General features: G+C 41.3%; 1 protein-coding gene across 1 annotated transcript in view; it reads left to right on the top strand.

Annotated features, from left to right (window-relative positions):
• Positions 1-7688: 7688 nt before the first annotated feature.
• SPTBN5 (spectrin beta, non-erythrocytic 5) overlaps positions 7689-21079 on the top strand; it is a 97773-nt gene continuing 84382 nt past the window's right edge. Inside the window, exons 1-9 of the mRNA XM_064146220.1 lie at positions 7689-7799; positions 11947-12114; positions 12427-12546; positions 13219-13376; positions 14213-14441; positions 16321-16952; positions 18503-18641; positions 19910-20142; positions 20564-20717. Coding sequence (XP_064002290.1) covers positions 7689-7799; positions 11947-12114; positions 12427-12546; positions 13219-13376; positions 14213-14441; positions 16321-16952; positions 18503-18641; positions 19910-20142; positions 20564-20717 — 1944 coding nt within the window. The remainder of the gene's footprint in view (positions 7800-11946; positions 12115-12426; positions 12547-13218; positions 13377-14212; positions 14442-16320; positions 16953-18502; positions 18642-19909; positions 20143-20563; positions 20718-21079) is intronic.

The raw sequence follows: 21079 nt of genomic DNA, 5'->3' as shown, positions 1-21079 counted from the left end.
TCTATACAGATTTTCTGACCTCAAAGGGAAAAATACTTTCTCTTGTGAACACCATGGTACTGAAATGAGTTCCTCTTTCTTTCCCCACAGGACTCCATACCAGTGCAGATTTTTACCTGGTGATAGTGTGTGGACTAATAATTGCTTTCTGGTCCAGTAAATACTGGAACCTCATTAGTGTCAAGCCTAACTTGTTTTCCTACCTAATCTTTTGTCTTGAGGTGGAGGTTGTCCATATTCTTTCCAATGTGTTTCTAGCCCAGCAACCCATATCTCACTTCCATCTGGAGCTCCAGAGATTTCATTGTAGTGGAAGTAGCTTATTTTACATGGATGGTATATATCTCTCACCAGATGCTGCATTTCAGATGCACTGTAAGATTTCTGTGTGATTATCATTTTTTAACACATTTTAAACAAGGTGCAAATCACTAGGCATGGTTAGTGATTTCCTTTTCAGACCGTCTTGTGATCTCTCTTCTCAAACTACATTCACTTCATGTCTCGTTTGACAGTAAAATTAACCAACAATATAACTCCTAACCAAGAAGTAGCCTTGGAAATTTTAATCTGCGATGCAAAGTAATTGCAAATTCTGCTTCATTTTGCACTATGTTGTCTCCTCTTGTCTGCCAGAAGTTGCACCCTTAATTGTTTTTATAATATCATGCCTTTTGCCAACTTAGCTTCAATCTTTCCATATGGCTGCCTGACCTTCACAATGAAACTGGGATGGTTGGGCTGGGATAGCAGTGGGGGACCAAACGCTGACAACACACTGTGTTGTACCCTATCCCTGTGGGTAGGGATGCTCTGGCACCAAGGGAGCTGGGACCCAATCTGCATTTAAGTCTCTTCACTTCGGTTTATTGCTAAACAGAGCTAAATGCTTTCTTACTCGGATATAAAAGCAACCCTCTAAAATATGGCTGTAAAATAGTTCTGCCCACATGCAGTGGTCTTCCTTAGCAATAAAGAAAAATAAAAACATCTGAACCAGATGATAAAAATACACAACTTAAATCTGGCATTGCCAACGCGGTGATTTCTAAGGCAAACTTGCAGTTTGATGTTCAAAATATTAAGGCTGTCCTGTCACTTGAAACCCTTTATCTATGGTTGTATGAAATGGAAAGAGAATTAAAGTCCTCTGTCCCATGTGTTCATCCCACAAAGCCTTTGAAGCTCTTATGTTAACTATTTGAGGTTCAGAAACAGAAGGAAAGTTTCAAGATAATATAAACAGCTCCTAGGAGAAAATATCTTTAATTCATGACTAAACAAGCAAATGTATATTTTCTGTTTCAGAAAGATGACTGAACTTCATTGTGCCAGGAAAAATAAATCCATCTGATTTTGCTTTAAGCTGTCTTCTTTTTTTCAAATGCAGTGAGGGGCTCCAGTTCCTTTGGATGATGTAATTCAACTGTTCTGCTTGAATTCTGCTCCCCGTTGATGTCATGTCGCCGCTAGCCAACTATTCAAAGAGAAAAGTAACTTCTCGTTTAGACTAGAGCCTGAGAAGGCTGAGGTTTATAACAACCCAGCATCCCAGGATGCCAGTTTGGATCCTCCCAGGCAGAGCTCAGCGCTAAGAGGAGCTGGGGCTCCACCGGCGGGGCAGCCTCCTGCCCGCAGGTGGGTGGCAGCGCGGGGCAGCCGGTGACGCAGCGCTGAGAGGGCAGGTACGTGGTGGGCCAGCGGGAGGGGTCGTCTGTGCCTGACCGTGCGGAGCTGGAGCCCCTCGGGGAGAGCAGCCGAGAGAAGTATTCGGCCGTTCAGGGACGCGGCTCAGCTGGGAGGCCTGTGAAAGCAGGGAAGCCGTGCAGACCGGCAGCTGGAGGTCTCCATGCCCCTCTTAGGCTGCTTTTGACTGACTCCCCAACTTTTCTTCAGCCTTAGCACCACAAATGAACGAACACCGTCTGCCTGCTGCTCTCTGGTGTCCTGAGCATCTGAGGCATAGCTCCTCTGCGCCAAAATGAGGTCTAAAACCTGCTGTCACTCACGTTGTTAGGAAATCCCCTGGGAGCGTGGCTTACCTCACCTGTGTCACATTGCCTTGAAAAGGCTGAACATCAGCTGCTTGCTGGATCTGGGGCGGGCTCCCTGTTGGACCCAGGCTGCTACCTCAGGCTGCAGGCTACTTTCTGTGCTCATTTGGCATGCTGTGGGCTACTACAGGACCATGGCCCTGAGAGGTGGCTGCCGTCTGGCTCCAGAGAGTCACAGCCCAGATGTGTGTTGTTTTGAGACTCTTGCGTGTGGAAGAAACATGGCTGGAGACACAGTCAGAGGGTGGAGGGCTGAGCTGTCGTGCACATGGTTGCATTTAACATGTTTCCTTTTAGATTTGGGGAATCTTTTCCCTGTCAACGACCAGAAGGGATTTTCATGTACCTTCATGACCATGTGTAGGGAAAGCATACATAACAGAGGCTGGAGAGCTGTGCCCAGCCTTTCAGCTGAGCCCTGCGGATAAGCACAGTCCTCTGTAAGAGCAGGCGTCAGAGAGGGTCTGGCTCAGTGGCTTCTCGAAGCACAGATGTAGTAGCTTGGTCTATTGACAGGCTTATTTAGTTGCAAGGCTGTCAGCTGTGAATGGCCTTATATAGGGGAACTTTGGCACGTGAAGGCATCTGCACTGGTTTGTGCCAATGTATTCCACTCTGGCAGACTGCTCCATCCCAGTGGGCAAGGCCGATGGCAGGGGGAAGCCAGAGTGGCCTGCCTGGAAAGCATGGCCAGCAAGGCCTCCGCAGCGTTAGGCCTCTGCCCTTCCAAAGCATGTTGATGGCCATCAGCCCCCACTCAGGGCAGAGATGGGAATGGGAGAAGCAAACTCCACATCACCAATCTTATGCCAGTCCTGTGACTGTCAGTTTCTTGCTTTTTGTGACAAGTGAAGTGAACATTTCTTGTCATTTTAGAGAGGAGCTGGGAACTCACCTGCATGTTGTGGAAAGAGGAGAATACCTGTATTAAGAAAAGGGAAAAAAAGAAACAACAAAACAAAGAACAACAACAAAAAAAATCCAAATAACCAACCAAAAAAAAAAAAAAAAAAAAAAAACCAACACCAAAGCCATGAAAACTGTCAAACAGGTAGAAAAGGAAGAGTCTCATCCCTCTTTGTTTTACCTACTATTGTTAGGAGAGGAAAAGCAGTAGAGTAAGGGCTGAGGACACAGGAGCATTGGAGTTGCAAGCCAGGCTGCTTGGGTATGAGATCTGTTTGACCTCCACCATTGCCATTTCCCTCTTAAGCAGAACAAGATGGTGAGCAGTCAAGAAAGAGTGCTAAAAAAACCCTGACACATCTTACCTGGCTGCTGGTTTGCAGAAGGGAATCCCATATCAGGATCCTTCATGTTCAGAAAAGACTACTACCATGGCAGAAAACCAGTTCAGACTGAAGACAGGGAAAGGGAAGGGTGCTTTTGTTCTTTTTCGGGCCCTTCTTCCTGAGGTTGGTAAGAAGGTTCCATTTCTCTGTGAAGGCAGCAAGACAAGGTCCATATTACCTTGGAGGTGTGGTTTTCTTTTCTTTTTTTTCTTTTTTTTCTTTTTTTAAAATTTTTTCCCTCCAATCCCTCCAGAAGACTACACACATACACACTCCTGATACAAAACAACTGAACAACTATCTTTGTTAACCAATATTGCATAAATGTCCACCATTTTAACTTTGAACTGTAGGTAGGTGCTGCAAATGGAGATAGATATTTAGGAGTGAGTGAAATTTTATACCAGATCTTTTCTTGCCTTTTATCATTATACAAAGCACAGACAGTGTTGGTTAGACCACACCTTGAGTACTGTGTTCAGTTATGGGCCCCCCAGTTTAGGAAGGACATTGAGATGCTTGAGTGTGTCCAGAGAAGGGCGACGAGGCTGGTGAGAGGCCTTGAGCACAGCCCTACGAGGAGAGGCTGAGGGAGCTGGGATTGTTTAGCCTGGAGAAGAGGAGGCTCAGGGGAGACCTTGTTGCTGTCTACAACTACCTGAGGGGTGGTTGTGGCCAGGAGGAGGTTGCTCTCTTCTCTCAGGTGGCCAGCACCAGAACGAGAGGATACAGCCTCAGGCTGCGCCAGGGGAAATTTAGGCTGGAGGTGAGGAGAAAGTTCTTCACTGAGAGAGTCATTGGACACTGGAATGGGCTGCCCAGGGAGGTGGTGGAGTCGCCGTCCCTGGAGCTGTTCAAGGCAGGATTGGATGTGGCACTTGTTGCCATGGTCTAGCCTTGAGCTCTGTGGTAGAGGGTTGGACTTGATGATCTGTGAGGTCTCTTCCAACCCTGGTGATACTGTGATACATTTAATTGTTTAGATAATAACTAACTTGCAATAGGAAGAAATGCCTGCACCCAGGGTCAAATCACTTACTGATCTTCCTTGCTTTCTGTTTGATGGGAGCAGGAACATTTTCTCAACACACACGATCTAGCCAACTTGTATCAGACTTAAGCCAACAGCCTATAATTCTGTTTTTAGAAGAATGTAGGTAAGATTAAAAGCCAGAGAGAAAAAAAAAGGGCAACCATAACCAGGGAAAGAGCTTACAGAAGAGATGCAAACAGTTACTCAATTTATACTGCTTTTTGTCTGGTCATCTTATTCCTATTTACTGATCGTTAAGAACTCCATCGTATTAACTGGCTGGTGAACACTAGTCCAGGAATTTGTAGGGAATGTTTTCAGTGATAGCTTAACATATGTATTCAGCTTTTTAATTTTGGCTGTCACATGTGTCAGAATGTATGATATTTTTCTACTTGTGTGTTATGAAGGTACTGGTTTTGTTGATAAAGTTTTATCTGAATTGAGTTTTGGGCAGCTTATTAATTTCATCTTACATATTTCCACTCATCGATTTTGGATGCTAAATAAACTACACTTGCCAGAAGGGAAAAGACTCCTATTCCCTTACCTCATGTCCAAGCTGGGCCTCTTCGCTTAGAGCTTCTGATTCAGAAGGCAGATGCCTGCCTGTTTCCTGGCAGTGATACCAAGTCAATGTGTTCTGTGCTTGTAAGTGTCAGAAAGGACTCAATGCTATGTAAGTTACCAGAATTGTTTCTCCTTTTGTTATTAATGAGAACTCCATCAATACTAAACGTTGGAAACAGCTGCCACTGCCAGCAGCAGCTATCTGTGCACATGAGCTTCCTCAAAGCAATGACTGGCACATTCATAATGTTTCATGGTTTCACCTTCTGATGTGTTGTATGCTGATTTAACTGCTCAGGAATTGCTCTAATCTGTCCTCTGCTGTGCTTTCATTTTCAGACTCCACTGTCAGGTTCAATTTCCCAGGTAAGAATTCCTTCAGAATAGTAGACTGTGGTCAGTCAGAGTCTTCAGTGCAATTGCAAGAAGCATCAGCATGGTAGATGAAGTTTTCACTGCTTTATAGCAATTTTGATGCTATTCATACTTTTTTTTTTTTTACATAAAAATTGGGCAAGGCCCGAAGGTGATAACCTTTACTCCTTGTATTCTGATGGTTTATTTCCTTCAGATCAGATTGAAGGTTCACAGGTAGATCATAAACACTTGGTCTCTGTTCCTGAATTCAAAGGTCGCTTTGCCTGGAAACAGCCAACTGAACGTAGGAATAGGAGTGAGTCTACATCTGAAAGCTCTTCTCCAGAAGAAAGTGCTGATTGTCAGTAAGGAGTTCCTCCAAACCTGAGTAAGTCCACTTTTTTTTTTCATGTTCTTTGATAATTTTTTTCTGTAGTGTATCATTATAGGCAGCTTTGGTGTTTGACACTGCCTTTGCATCCTACAAATGCCGGTAATCTGTTACAAATATGTCTTCACTTCTACCAATACAGGGAGTATTTCTAATTTAATTTAATAAATTAGACAAGCTGCTGTGTGAAGCAGCAGCTCAATAAATAACCTTCTTTTATGCCCAAATGAAATTAGTTTGGTTATCATTGAGGGTGCTGGCAATGCTCAGGTAAGAACCCTTTTTAAAAACAGCATTCACAGGCATTCTGAGAACCATTTGGCAAAATCAGATGTGGCATTATGATATGGGTTTACTCTCTGGGTTTTTTGTATGGCAGTGAGTTAATGTCACACCTGTGGCAGGGAAAAGCAAATCTATGAAAATCTGCTCTTCAGGTGGAGAAAGTGAGCAGTGCTTGACTTAGCCCAAGAAACAAAAAAATGTTATTAGGATCCCCTCTGTAGTTCTATTTCAAACTTTTCTGAATCTGTCATTTCATAAGGCTCTCATCTTTGGTCATGACCCTTCCCTGTGCTGCTGCTGAGCTGCCAGGCTCTGCCTATCTGGCAGAAGTCAAGCACTTCTGGTTAAGAAACATCTGGAGGAAAAAAAACAACAAACCCATGCAGTAAGAAATCATAATTTCTGCACTTCCCATATTTCCATCTCTCGTAAAATGGCAACATTCTTTGTATTTATTAGAACACAGGAAAGTACCAGGCAAGCAACCTCCCATTTGCAGTGGCTGCTGTTGCTAGTTTCCTGCTGTTGCTGTCTTTTCACACTAGGACAGCTAATATGTTCTTTTCCAGCATTTTGTTTATTAATTAAAAGGGTCTATTTAGTTCAGAACTAGGGCTTCACAAAGTCTACATGAAGTATTTGGGAAGCAGAGCACATGGCTCAACACCTCTGCATTTTGTCAGAGGCTTTAAAGTTTCATTCCCTTCTCTCTTTGCAGTGGGTTGACAGCAGCAGACACCTCTTTCCTCTTCCACCACTACAAAAGATTTCTTGAATCTAGGCTGATATCCAGGTAATGCTTTTAATTATGGCAGTAGTCCAAGTAGATGATGTTTGGTCACTAATGGTGTCTGTAGCTATGGACCCTACAGTGTTTTTTTTTTTAAAGTGATTCTTTTATTAATAGCAAGGTCACTGCTGCTATAGATTTACATTGTAAGCCAAATGACTGTTCAGGGAAGCTGAAATTCAGTCTATTGTGTTACAGATTCCTGGATATTCTGCTTGCGTGCTGTGATGAATTGCAAGCCTATTTTTTCACTGATATGGGTGAAGCAGGCAAAACTGTGAATGTGTGGGGAAGAAGAATAGCCCTTTCATTCAGCCTAGGGCATGTCCACGTGATTATGGAGCTGTGTCACCATCCTTACTGTGATAGATATGCAAAAACTGAACTCATGAGAGGGTAGAACCAAGCTGATACCATTTCTGTTAGAAATACTGTAGTCTGAAAGCTACCTCAACCAGTCCTCAGAAAACATAATGCACTTTCAGACCCTGCACTGGAAGTAATTTGCAGATCCCTCTTTCTGACAGTGTCTAAGACTAGCTCTCTGTCATGTGTTTCCAGCACTAATGGCTTTCAGGTCACGGTGTTTCTCATGGGATGAAGTGATAGGGGAGAAACTGAAAGATAGAAAGTAAAACTGCACAAGTGTATGTCACAGTCTCATCAGGAAAATAGAGATGGATTTTGAAAGGGCAAATTCAAATCAGTTAAAAATAAAGCTAAGTGAAATTAAAGTGCAAAGTACAAGTAGAAGGAAATGAAGACATTATATACGGGGTGTGGTATTGCATCTTGTACTTACTGGGGCTGCATTCACTACATATATTGGGTCTGTGCTTGATTCTTTTGTAGCTGGCCAGGCAACTCTCTTCAGCACTAAGCCAACTCACTGACGTTTCTGACTTCCTAGGTGACCATGGAGAGCGAATTTGAAAAAGATCATATCAAAAAGCTGCAGGAGCAGCGAATGTCCATGCAAAAGAAAACCTTCACCAACTGGATGAACAATGTCTTCTACAGGAACAATGTAGGTAGCTCATTCAGTTTCGGGATTCTTTCTGGGGTTTATTTTATTTCACTCACTTGTGCTCTTTATTCTGTTTGGTTCCTTGGTTTGGTTTTATTGTTATTGGTGGTGGTTGGTTGTTTCTTTGGTTTTTTTTTTTTTTAGCTGCTTATTCCTTTCCATGTGTGTTGTAAATACACTTATGTGCAAGGAAGGCTTTGATTAATCAGAATGCTTCAGCCTGTACTTCACATCTGTCTTCATTGATCCTGTTACCAGGCTCCCCTGAAATGTGGGTTCGCTTATGTATGCTATGTAACTCTGTGACATTGTGATGTCCACTGTGATCCATTTGTGATTACCTCAGAGAAAGATTGTTATTTGATCTTCTTTTTTCCTACAAGTATTTGAAAATGCTTGGATTTCCCCAAACAATGCTCAGTTCTTAATTGCCTGGCCAATATTTAAGACTTTCTCCTTTGCCTCATCAGTCCCACTTGAGTTCTTGCTCAGTGCCTCTGAAAAGGTTGCCCTGAGCCTGTCACTTTCAGGCATACTGTCATGCAAGTACAGACCAAGTCCAACTGCAAGTACAGTAGGTTCCAGACTTCCAAAGATCTTCAGAGCTAAGTTACAGTTGATTTGTGTGTGAGGTAACTCCAACACATTCATAGGTTCATAGAACATATTCTAAAAGTCTCCAGACTTCCTAACAAGAGAAACTAATTTCAGACACAAATGATGCAGTTGTGTTACAGAAGGGAATTACATCATCCAAAACCAATTCCCTTTTCTAAATCTGTAGTTGTTATTAATGGAAATGGACCTTGGAAACACTGTCCAGAACCAGGCCTCTTGGTTCCATTCTAGCACATCACTGTTATATAATATTTTGGTACTATATGAACTGTTTTCAGTGTAATATTTTAATTAGTGATTGTTGGAAAGGCAGCCTCAGAGCACAACAAACTTCTAAATTTGTTTTTCTGATTGTGAGAGAAGAACTGCAAAACATATTCTTATTTTTATAGGTATTTAGGGTGTAGAAATTGTTTGTCTTTAGTTACATATTAATATATCTGGCTTCTCATTTTAAAAACATCTTAAGGTTCAAAGATTAAAATGTCAGACTTAACTTCCTGCACAGTACTTATTCATAGATCATAAAAGCGTGTGGAAAGCAGCCTGGGAGTGCTTTCCAAACCATATAGGGTAAGAAATGGTGCAGAGACTGACAGCTTATCTAGTTCTTCTCAGCAGTGCCCCCTCAGCTTTTCAGCACACACTTTAACATGACTGAATCAACCACAGGACACTACAATATTCTCAGATGCACTGCTGACTACTCCAAGTCCAGCACCAAGGATGCAACTGGATTGGATTTAATGTTAAGCAACCTGTACTATTGAGAGGAACACGATCCAACAAAGCTGTTTAAAACTATTGCCTGGGGGGCAAGGAGCAGATATATGAAGACTATCTTTACAAATTTAAATGGAACTGTCATAGAATATAATAATTGTAAGCTTTTTTATGGTAATATACCATATGCAGATTTTCAAGTTTATTTAATAAGCAAAAAGAGAAATAAAATTGGCAACTAAACAGGGAGATAATCAGAGAAAATTGTGAATATTTGTACAGCACACAGTACAGACTTAAAGTCTCTCCACATTGCTTTTACACTTTCTTCTTACTCTGGAGGAAAAAACATCTGTTAAATTGATTAAGAACTGGTCAGGAATGGAAAAGCTCATGTCTATTACTTTCCCTTTTTTTGCCCTACATTGTTTTCTGAATTATGAAGCCTACCACTTCAGAATTTTGATTTTTTTTTTTTTCTGAAGATAAAAGGAGTATATACTGTGATTTTAGAATCACAGTAAGTTATTGTTGGGTGTGTATTATCATTTTAATGTCACTTCTTGGTGGCTAGTGGCATAAGGCCAGAAGGAAACACTCAAGGCAACTTCTTGTTAGCTCAGAGTACACACTGTGTCATGTCGTATATCACCTAAGCACTGGGTGACCTCACTACTGGCAGCAATGAAACACATTTTTGTGAAAGGTCTTAATCTTGCTCATGTTGTGAGACTCTGGCTAAAAATGTGGAGATTGGGCTGGCATCATAGATCTAAGCAGGATGTAACATAGAATCATAGAATCAATCAGGTTGGAAGAGACCTCCAAGATCATCCAGTCCAACCTATCACCCAGCCCTATCCAGTCAACTAGACCATGGCACCAAGTGCCTCATCCAGACTTTCCTTGAACACCTCCAGGGACGGTGACTCCACCATCTCCATGGGCAGCCCATTCCAATGGGAAATCACTCTCTCTAGGAAGAACTTCCTCCTAACATCCAGCCTATACTTCCCCCCCAGCACAACTTGATACTGTGTCCCCTTGTTCTGTTGCTGGTTGCCTGGGAGAAGAGACCAATCCTCACCTGGCTACAGCCTCCCTTCAGGTAGTTGTAGACAGCAATGAGGTCAGCCCTGAGCCTCTTCTTCTCCAGGCTAAACACCCCCAGCTCCCTCAGCCTCTCCTCATAGGGTTTGTGTCCCAGGCCTTTCACCAGCTTTGTCGTCCTTCTCTGGACATGTTCCAGCACCTCAACATCTCTCTTGAATTGAGTGGCCCAGAACTGGACACAGTACTCAAGGTGTGGCCTGACCAGTGTTGAGTACAGGGGAAGAATAACCTCCCTCATCCTACTGGCCACACTATTCTGATACAGGCCCAGATGCCACTGGCTGTCTTGGCCACCTGGGCACACTGCTGGCTCATGTTCAGGCGGGTATCAATCAGCACCCCCAGATCCCTCTCTGGCTGCTCTCCAGCCACTCCGACCTCAGCCTGTATCTCTGCATGGGGTTGTTGTGGCCAAAGTGCAGCACCCTGCACTTGGAGCTATTGAATGCCATCCCATTGGACTCTGCCCATCTGTCCAGGTGGTCAAGGTCCTGCTGCAGAGCCCTTCTGCCTTCCAACTCAGTCACATCTGCCCCCAGCTTAGTGTCATCTGCAAACTTGCTGATGACTGACTCCATGCCCTCATCCAGATCATCTATGAAGATGTCTCTGCTTCCCAAATGTTTTATTTAGAGAATTATGATTTTTTTTTCCAAAATATTGTTATTTTTCAGAATTTCCTGGGTTTTTTCTTTATTTGCTTGGTTGTGGGTTGATTCATGTTTTATTTCACCCTACTTTTATAAATAAGGTCAGTCCCCCTGCAAATCCATTTTTTGTGAATTAAGGTTCACCACATTTGGCTCATAAGCACTGACCCACAGAAGGCTCAGTGAAACAGCAAGGTGTTCTTTTCTTCAGTAGAGGGTTCTGTGACTGATATTTTAAAGAAAAATATGATGGAACAAGCTGCTGGTGTTGTTTGAGGCCACAAGCTACCCAGGAGTGGGCAGCAGAGGTGACTCTTACTGCTTTGAGAGATTAAGAATGAAGATACTGCATACTGACTGGAAGTTTAAAGGGAAATTATATTTATTAGTGCATATATGAAAAAAACAATTGGGTAGAATGGATAGATTCACAAGCCAAGGCAAGTCTATCAGACTAAACCCATCTGGAATTCTCCACCTGTTCTACCCTCGGCAGGCCTAAGAGTAGGCCGTAACTGCCTCCCCCCCCCATCTTAGGCCTAGAAGGCCTCAGCAGGCCTCATGACGCAGCTCAAAATTCCCTGCCAGCTAGAAGTCATCTCCCGCGCAAACCATGAGATAAGGAGGGATGTGCTCTGCCCAGGGAGAGATGTGTAGGGAGAAGAGGCAGGCAGGGAAAGAGTGATATCAGCTAGGCACTGTCTTATACGCTATCATACCAGAAGACAGAATGGAATAACAATGTTATAACACCCTGGGATGCCCAGATCCGCCCTCTGGGATGGGTCGTGGTCTTTTTAGTTTCCTTAGGGGAACCTGGGACCTTTCAAACTACAGCAGCTGTTTAAAACTATTGTTGGGTGAGGCATGAAGCAGATCACAGTATCACCAAGGTTGGAAGAGACCTCATAGATCATCAAGTCCAACCCTTTACCACAGAGCTCAAGGCTAGATACATGAAGATTATCTCTGCAAATCGAAATGGAACTAACTGTGACCCAAATGTTCAGCCAGAGTCTGCATTATCTGAGTGGTCTTTGCAGGTGAAGATCGAGATAGAAAATATTTACACCGACTTGAAGGATGGCATCTCTCTCATGAAACTCCTGGAGCTGCTCTCTGGAGAAGCTTTGCCCAGACCGAACCGGGGAAAGATGAGAGTGCATTTTCTAGAGAACAACAGCAAAGCCATCACATTTCTGAAATCCAAGGTATATTAATACTGATACTAGAGATTACAGCAGATTATATATCTTACTAGTTATAGCACTGTGCTCTTTATTCACTATTATTCAACTTCATGATGTTCAACAAGGCCAATTGCAAGGTGGTGCATGTGAGAGCTAGGGTGTGAACATGATTGCTCACATGTATGTAGGGAAGCAATGATATCATGTAAAATCTCTTTCTATAAGAAAACAGCCTGAAAACTCTCCTCAGGAAAAGCTTGTTACAAGTATCTCTTTCAGAGAAGTGGACACAAGTACTTGTATACTGAATGGATGTGGATATTGATTTATTAGCAGGTACAAGTAAAAGTGATTGGTCCTGAGAATATTGTGGATGGCGACAAAACCTTAATCCTGGGACTTATCTGGATCATTATACTTCGATTTCAAATTTCATCAATCAAACTTGATGAGGTAAACCAATGAATTTGTCTTTTTACCTGTTTCAATTTTTAAAAGCCATTTAATCCATTTTCTGCTTTTTCAGGGAGGCAGAAAGCAGTAACTTGGAGAGAGATAGGACATTCACGTTCCTCACTTTCTTCCACAAACCATCACTGGCTTTTTGACTCAATTTTTTTTTGTCTGACAAGAGCTCTCTAAATCTGTACTGCATGATGTTCCCTTAATCTTTCCCTGAATAGAAATATTCTTTTAAAATCATTTCACATGCACCTTAAGTACATGGGAAGTAAGATTCCACAAAAGTATAATAATTTCTAACATTAGACCTGGGTACTTTGTTTCTGAGTTTTGGTTCACAGCTTAAGAAACTTATAAACTGAGCTTTGCTTTCCACTTAAATTTTATAAACCTTGCAGAAGAGAAATATTTAAAAACATTCTACTACCTGCAATTTGTGGTAGTAGTTTCTGAGTTTGTTCAGAACTCATTTACTTTAGTAGAAGACTTCTACTTTCATATTACATCATGTTACATGTTCTGCAAGTCTTGAAGCCATGAATTTGAGGGAATTTGTGGATAGAAGTAATACAAAATTATCTTCGGGAACAATAGCATAAACCCACTGATGCTATTTCCATATATTGTTTACACTGATTTTTCATTTCTCTGCTGTCTTCACAGGAAGAATTTGGAGGCAGAACTGATATTCTATTTGCCAATGAAGCCTTGCTACTCTGGTGTCAGCACAAAACTGCCAGCTATTCCAATGTAAATGTGAAGGACTTCTCCAAAAGCTGGAGTGATGGACTTGCCTTCAATGCCCTCATACATGCTCACAGGTAAGATCTGATGGATCAGTTCAGTAGGCATTGCTGTTTCTAGCTCTGGCATAAGTAGTTGTTGCAGGGTCTGAATTGCAAGTAATTGTCAATAAATTGTCAAATTATCTTTTTTCCCTTTGTCATTGAAGGCTTTCCCTTGCGTAAATGGATATTCTCTCTCTGAGTAAGGATGGATCAAAACCTCCTACTTGGTAGTTCCCTTAGTTGGGACCAAAAAATTGAATTTCCAAGGGACTGTCACATCTGTGAACAATGGGGCCTGATATTTACTTGTCTTAGTCCCTCACTCATGTTCCCATTGCTCCTCAAAAGTTTTATTATTTTAGATGCTAGTTTCATTGTGTGAACTTTGTGACTGTACAACTTCTGGTTCAATTGTAATAATCAGTCTCAGTCTTTTCCTTTCTTCCTTCTCTGGGTCTTTGAAAAAGTGTGAACATTTCAAGGAGAGAGAAATCACCTTGGAAAACCTTAACGTTTCTTCTCTTTACCTCCAGTCAGAATACCATCGTGGGATCCTATAACTACCTCTACTGGCTGTCACATTCTTTTTCAGAGTTGCCTGCCTTGGTTTTCACCCATCAGTAGAGAGGAGAAACAAATGAAGGACGAAGATTTTCTGGGAGTGGTATTTCAATTTCATAAGGGACAATTTTCTTCTTGCTATACAGGCAAGGGCCAATGCTCTTGAATGAAGCTCAGAGTCAGAGAGAGTAATTCCTGATGTTAATGTCACATTCCTTAGTCTGATAAACAGTTTATGGTTTGCAATCTAAAAGAACATAGGATAAACATAAATCTTCCTTCACCTTCACACCCTTTTCTCCTCCCAGGCCTGACCTTATCCATTACAGCTCACTGCGGCAGGACCAGCCCATCAAAAACCTGAACAATGCTTTTGATGTTGCTGAGAAAGAGCTGGGAATCAGCAAACTGCTTGATGCTGAGGATGTGGCAGTAGCCTACCCAGATGAGCGATCCATCATGACTTATGTGTCACTCTACTACCACTACTTCTCCAGACTGAAACAAGGCCAGACAATACAAAAGCGACTGAACAAAGTAAGTGTACATGATGGTGACAAGGTGAAAACCTTTTGTAAAGCAGGGTTTGCTCAGCTAACAAAATGATCTGAGGCTAGAACAAAATCATCCCAAGATGTGTGTCAGTAACAGTGATGTTCCCTGAAGAGAAGCATTAGATGAGAGCAGGACTTGGAATCTGATCAAAGATTAGGCATCAGCAAGGAGAGTGGACAGTAGAATTTGACTGACATACATGTGAGTTACTGAAGACGTTTTTCTTCTTATAAACCTGAAATAGTCCTTGAGTCACCAACCATATGCTAGTGGAACTGCAAAGGTCAAATAGCCCATAACTTCTGTATCATGGGAAAAAACAAAGGAGCATTTTTTACTCTCTCTTTCTTCAGTTATTTTTGTGCTTCACTGTTTTTTTCCCACCATTTTGTATTCATTCTTTATTTTCCTTCTTTCTTTCTGCTTACCTATTCTTTTTTCTTTCTTTGCCTCCTTTATTTTAGCCAGTCTCCAATATTGCTTTCCTCTCTTCCTGCCTTTCTGACACACACAAATATTCACAAGGAGAAAGAAACATTTGTTAATCTCTCTGTGTCCTTAGTCCCCTCAAATAGGCAGCTCTGGCTTTGCTAATAGGATTGGAGAGGGAAGCCTGAATGTGTCAATTAAACCTTTGAGTTCAGATTGAGTGTGTGACCAGGATGGCAGAGAGAATCAGCTCTGGGAGGTAAATCTTCTTTCCTCCTCCCATATGAGGTGACCATGCATTTGTTAGGATCTTTCAGCGAGAACTGGGTACGATGGCAGAAAAAACAAAGGGGAGCCCTGATGTCATGGGCTGCTTTTCCTGCACTAAAGGTTGGTGCTGCTTTACTCCTCTTCCAACACTGTGACACTTATTTATCACCATGTATGCTTTCTGGTAGGTGCAAGCAGATTAACACTTTCAGAAACCTTGCCATTTCCCTTGCTAATCTGCCTGACTAGAGCTCAGGGAAATGATAGAGGCAGACAACTTTGTTCAGCATTAAATCTGACATCTGCAGGAGGGCTGCTAAGCTAGGGAAAGGAAACAAAGTAAAATGACAAAGATTGGGGGAAAAAATATGGAAAGGGTGATACCATTCTAGCACTTTTTATTTCATTGTGGATTTAATTCTAAATGTGTGCTCCAGTGTTTATTTGAACTTAAAGGCATATCAGACCACAAATGAAATTGATAAATGACCAGGACTTGGCAAATTAGTACTGAATCAGAGTTAACATTCTTACCAAATTCCTGCTGGATTATTAGACATTCTCCAATAATTTCTATAAAGCAAAACATCTCCACCATAAAAGATTGGGAAGAGGCTGTTTGACCACAGCCTACTGTGAGGATGTGAAAGGCTGAGATTCTTGTCAGATATCTCCTAACAGCCTAAGTTGGTGAAGCTAAGAGGATGTAAATCCATATTAGATGAGATAGAATAGTTTAATTTTAGGAATCAAAAGAGTCTATTTTTAATATTTTTTTCCACTGTGAAACAAAATATTGAACCTTCAGTTTGGGATTCTTGCATTCTAGTCAGCTCACATAGGAACTGCTGGCAGTTTCCACATGAATGCTCTTCTCTCCAAAATTAACCTTTTCTTAAACAGAAACTGAAGTGAGACATTAGATAACTTTAATTTATCTGTGTTTTATGGAAGCTTATTCTATGATTTCACCTGGCCTCAGCTGTGACAGCTATCACCATATTGGTATAAAAATCTGACAGTTTTGATAACTTGCTTGTGTTTTCCCCTGACAGATGACATGGAACTGTTTGAATCCTAAGCTTGGTTTATTATGTTGTTTTCTATCCATGCACTTTATTCTGCTTCTTATGTGACTTGTAACTTCATATTCCCATCACAGATCATATTCTTCCTGAAGGAGATTGACGACTTGAAGCATCTATATGAGCAGATGGTCTCTGACCTCCTGAGATGGATTAAACAGAAGGTGCTGGAACTGGATGATCGTCAGTTCCCCAACTCTCTTCAGGAAATGTGGCTACTTATGGCCAACTTCAAGACTTTCCGCACCGTGGAGAAACCCCCCAAATATCAAGAGAAAGGCATGATTGAAGCTCATCTCTTCAACATCAGGACAAAGCAGAGAGCTAACAACCAACAGCCATACTTGCCCCCAGAGGGGAGGACCCTGCAGGATGTGGAAAAGCACTGGATTATTCTAGAAAAGGCAGAGCACAACCGAGGAAAAGCACTGCAGAAGGAGATGCTGAGGCTAGAGAGGCTGGAACAGTTAGCCCAGAGGTTCATGAAGAAGGCAGTCCTGCGTGAGTCCTACTTGGAAGACATGAACAAAGTGATTGGGAAGCAAGACTTCTGGCCAGAGAGTGCAGACAGGATGGAGGCTGCCAATAAGAAACTGGAAGCCATTGTGGCAGATGTACTGCCTAGGAGGGAACGCTTTAAAGCTTTGGATGAAATGGCCACAGTTATCAGCCAGGAGAACTATCATGGCAAAGATCAAATTGTGCAGAAGTGAGTGACAGTTGTGACAGTATGTGATGGTGGAGGTTGAAATTAGTTGAAATTCTGTGCTGTGGTGGAAAGAAGTGAATTGTAACTATGAATTGTAGCTCTGCTCCTTATAAGTAGAACTGGCAAGAATTTATTCTTATCAACAGTTTCGGGAGATAAAGAAAATGAAGTACTTATCTTACACTTTTTATATTTTCCTTGAATGATCAAACCCTCAAACTGATTTCTGGTACAAAATAGTTCTGAGCTATATTCATTAAATGTAAAAATACTTGTTTTGACAAAATTTCTATCTCCTATCAAAAATGTTCAGAGGAATTTTTTCCTTTTCTTTTCTTTTCTTTTCTTTTCTTTTCTTTTCTTTTCTTTTCTTTTCTTTTCTTTTCTTTTCTTTTCTTTTCTTTTCTTTCCTTTTCTTTCCTTTTCTTTCCTTTTCTTTCCTTTTCTTTCCTTTTCTTTCCTTTTCTTTCCTTTTCTTTCCTTTTCTTTCCTTTTCTTTCCTTTTCTTTCCTTTTCTTTCCTTTTCTTTCCTTTTCTTTCCTTTTCTTTCCTTTTCTTTCCTTTTCTTTCCTTTTCTTTCCTTTTCTTTCCTTTTCTTTCCTTTTCTTTCCCCAAAAGCAACACATTTCTTTTTCAATGTGTAGTTTGGAGAGGTTCAGATTAGTTAAGACATAAAGTCTTCTGAGACTGGCTCCAGTTTAAAGTAAGTCTAGAGGAATTATGACTTTTCTGATTGTCAGTATAGCCTGATTTGAGAATGACTAAGAATGCCATACAAATGGATTATCTGATAGATTCATAGAATGGTTTGGATTGAAAGGAACCTTAAAGATCATCTAGTTACAGCCCCTCTGCCATGGGCAGGGACATCTTCCACTAGACCAAGGTGCTCCGTGCCTCATCCAAGCTGGCCTTGAACACCTCCAGGGATGGGGCATGCACAACTCCCTGAACAACCTCTTCCAGTGTTTCACCACCCTCACTGGAAAGAATTTCTTTCTACTGTCTAGTCTAAATCTGTCCTCCTCAAGATTAAATCCATTCTCCCTCTTCCTATCATGAAAAGCATTCTCTTGTGGTATTTCAATGCTTTTCTAAGTTCAGATAAAATCAGAATCCTGTGGGAAAAGTAAGAAAAAACTGTTACAAAAGACTAAAGTAAACTCTTTAGGACATCAGATTATGACTCAATATGGTTTAGATTAATGCTTAGAGTAAAATAAAATTAAAAAAATCACTCCTTTTTTCCCTAAGCCTATATTATATCAAATGAAAACAGTATCGGATGTCAGGTATGATGATCCATAGCCCCCCCCCATGTCTAAATTTAAAAAGCTAATGGAAGCTGATGTGCTAGTCAAATTCCTCACTGTGATCACACTAATTAAACAAAATTGCTTCAAACTGTTCTGTGATCACGGCCTGTCCCCTTACACTGGTGGCACAGCGTATGTGAGTTTGTTTAGCTCTCCTAACACTGCAAGCACTGAGAATCTCCCAGTGCTGCCCAGTGTCTTTGGTCCACCTTGATAATTTTCCTCTCTTACTAGGCAAAACAGCATTTCAAAGCAATGGCAGGATCTTCTAGATCAGCTTCAGAGACGGCAACGCTCTCTGCGTACCATGCAGGAAATTCTGGGCCTCCTGAGAGATACTGATGCCATTTCAGAGGAGCTGAAAGAGCTGCAGGCAAGTCAATCTGTTTTATTTAGATGCATAACTGTACATCCATTCATCATTGTTGGTAACTATGTGTGAAAAAACAGCCTTTGCTGCAGGAGCACTACCTAATCAGAAAACCAGACATGGTAAAGCAGGTTCAAGTAATATAGTAAAATATAGATTTGAAGCAATGAACACCTAAGTTTACAAGTATATTAGCAAAAGTGGAATAAACCAGCCTGTTGTTACTATTCTACATGATTTCTTCCGAATTAGCCCCTGGGAGTACCTGCAGTGATCACATAGATGGGGACTAGCTCGGTCATACATCTGACTTGCAGGTGTTTAAACCTGTAAGACAGAAATGTTCCCCTGTAAATGCACAGTGAGTGGTTTTTAGTAAGAATTTCCAAGTGTTAGTAAGAGAGCCAAAAGTTTTCCCTTTAGCACAGGCAATAGCTGGTTTCATATTGATATTGTAATATCAGAAAATGTCTTTGCATTCTTTAGTTTTGCCTTGTAATATTTAAAGACAGAAAAGTCCTTATGACTACAGGTTGCCTTGTACCTAAGGTGAGATGTTGCACAAAGTTGTGAATTTCAAATTAAAGATGAGAGCTATCTGTAAGCTGTGAATCTTTCTGTCCTGCTGTTCATAAGCAAAAAACACTGAATGGTAATGATGTTACTGGAACCATGATAGCCTTGAGGGTATGGGAGAAGACTGGTAAGACAACATCCTACAATAGGATTGAGCACTGTACCCATTGATACAAATAGAGGACAAACTTTCAATCACTTGCTATTTCATCAGCTCTCACTTAAAAGCCGTGAAGTACTGAAGTACTAGCAAATGCAAGTTCCTCAAACTAGAAAGAATCACAGTTAAAACATACCGTGAAAGTGGATATTGCATAATTCTCCAAATACAGGAATAAGTCTGTGGACAAGTTTGCTTACAGAGGGATGCATAGCATAGGGCTATCCCTTGTGCCCACAGATTCTGAGACCTTGAGTGCTGAGTCAGTAGAAGTAACTCAGATGTGAAAACAAATGCTTATTTGATGAGGCCATTATCTGCAGTAGATAAATACCCTGGGTTATTGCCGTTAACTTGTGAGACTGAAAGAGAAGTATGACTCCTCTAGTAAGCAGCTTTTCAGCATAGCCTGACTGACACCGTTCTTTTACGTTCAGAAGATCTGAGTCAAGAGGAACCTTTGAACCAGTTTCTTTGTACCAAGCCCTTGGATGCACTCTCTGCCAATGCCTTTTGTTTCTGACTTTGTTTGCAGATGTTAGTGAATTCCCAGGACTATGGAAAGCAGCTCCTTGAAGTAGTAGATCTGCTGCAGAAGCACAACTTGGTTGACTCACAGATCTCTTCCTACGATGACAGACTGACACACATCTCCCAGAGGACGGCAGAAATCGGCAAGGACAGCACAGTTAAAGCTGAAGTGCTTTATGCAAAAGTTCAGATGCTTCGTCAGTTGTATCAGAACCTTACAGCTCTGAGCAAGTCACGGTAGGGCTGTGCTTACAGCTCTGTTCTTTCTGATTAGGAAGGCAAATCACTCATTTGATTAGAAGACACAGCTTCCCAGAATTCTGAAATTTCTCAATTTGTAAAGGCATTACAAAAACACCTTGAGTGTCTTGGTTGAAGCTGACTAAGAGAGATCACTTGCTTTCAGAACTGAAGAATAGCTTCATTCTCAGCTTTTATTGTTACTTGCTTTCTGTAAAGCCAGAATAGCATGTGATTATCTCCTCATCTCCTAGAGGAAGCGAGAAATGTAATTTGTTTTCCTTTGTCTTCTTCCATCAATAAATTAATTTATTTATTCTGGATTTTCTAAATTCTTCTTTGATTATTGTCTCCAGTAATTTGATTATTGGGGATCCAAGTTCTTACCAAGATATACCTGTTTGTTTCTTTGTTTCAGAAAGTCTCAGCTAGAAGAGGCTTTGAAGCTTTTTGAATTTTTCCGTGACTGCAAAGAGGAAGAATCGTGGATCTCTGAGAAATGGAAGCTAGCAAGAACAACAACATTAGGGAAGGATGTCAGCCAGATTACAGCCTCTATTCAGAAGCACAAGGTATCTTAGTTAGCTGGTGGTGTCTTGTCTTTGTATTACAGTAAGATTTTAAAACACTTGTATCCTTCCTGGAGACTTTCAAAACCTGTCTGGATGCATTCCTGTGTGATCTACCATAGGTGATCCTGCCTTGGCAGGGGGTTGGACTTGATCTCTGGAAGTCCCTCCCAATCTCTAAGGTTCTGTGATTCAGTTTAGTCAGTGCAGAACTGACTTAGCTGTCAAGCCACTCATTGCCTCAAGTGTCACAAGCAGAGTTTGGAATTTAAAAAAAATATATATAGGATAGGGATTTTTTCCCAAAAGCAGAAAGAAAAGGTAGAGAAGGAATGTGTGTCATGCTCTACTAGAAGTGAGGCTTC

The sequence above is a fragment of the Pogoniulus pusillus genome, chromosome 1 (genome assembly GCF_015220805.1).
Source record: "Pogoniulus pusillus isolate bPogPus1 chromosome 1, bPogPus1.pri, whole genome shotgun sequence".
Classification (NCBI taxonomy): Eukaryota; Metazoa; Chordata; class Aves; order Piciformes; family Lybiidae; genus Pogoniulus; species Pogoniulus pusillus.
The sequence above is the reverse complement of the archived record's forward strand: the minus strand, read 5'-3'. Positions and strand labels throughout refer to the sequence as shown.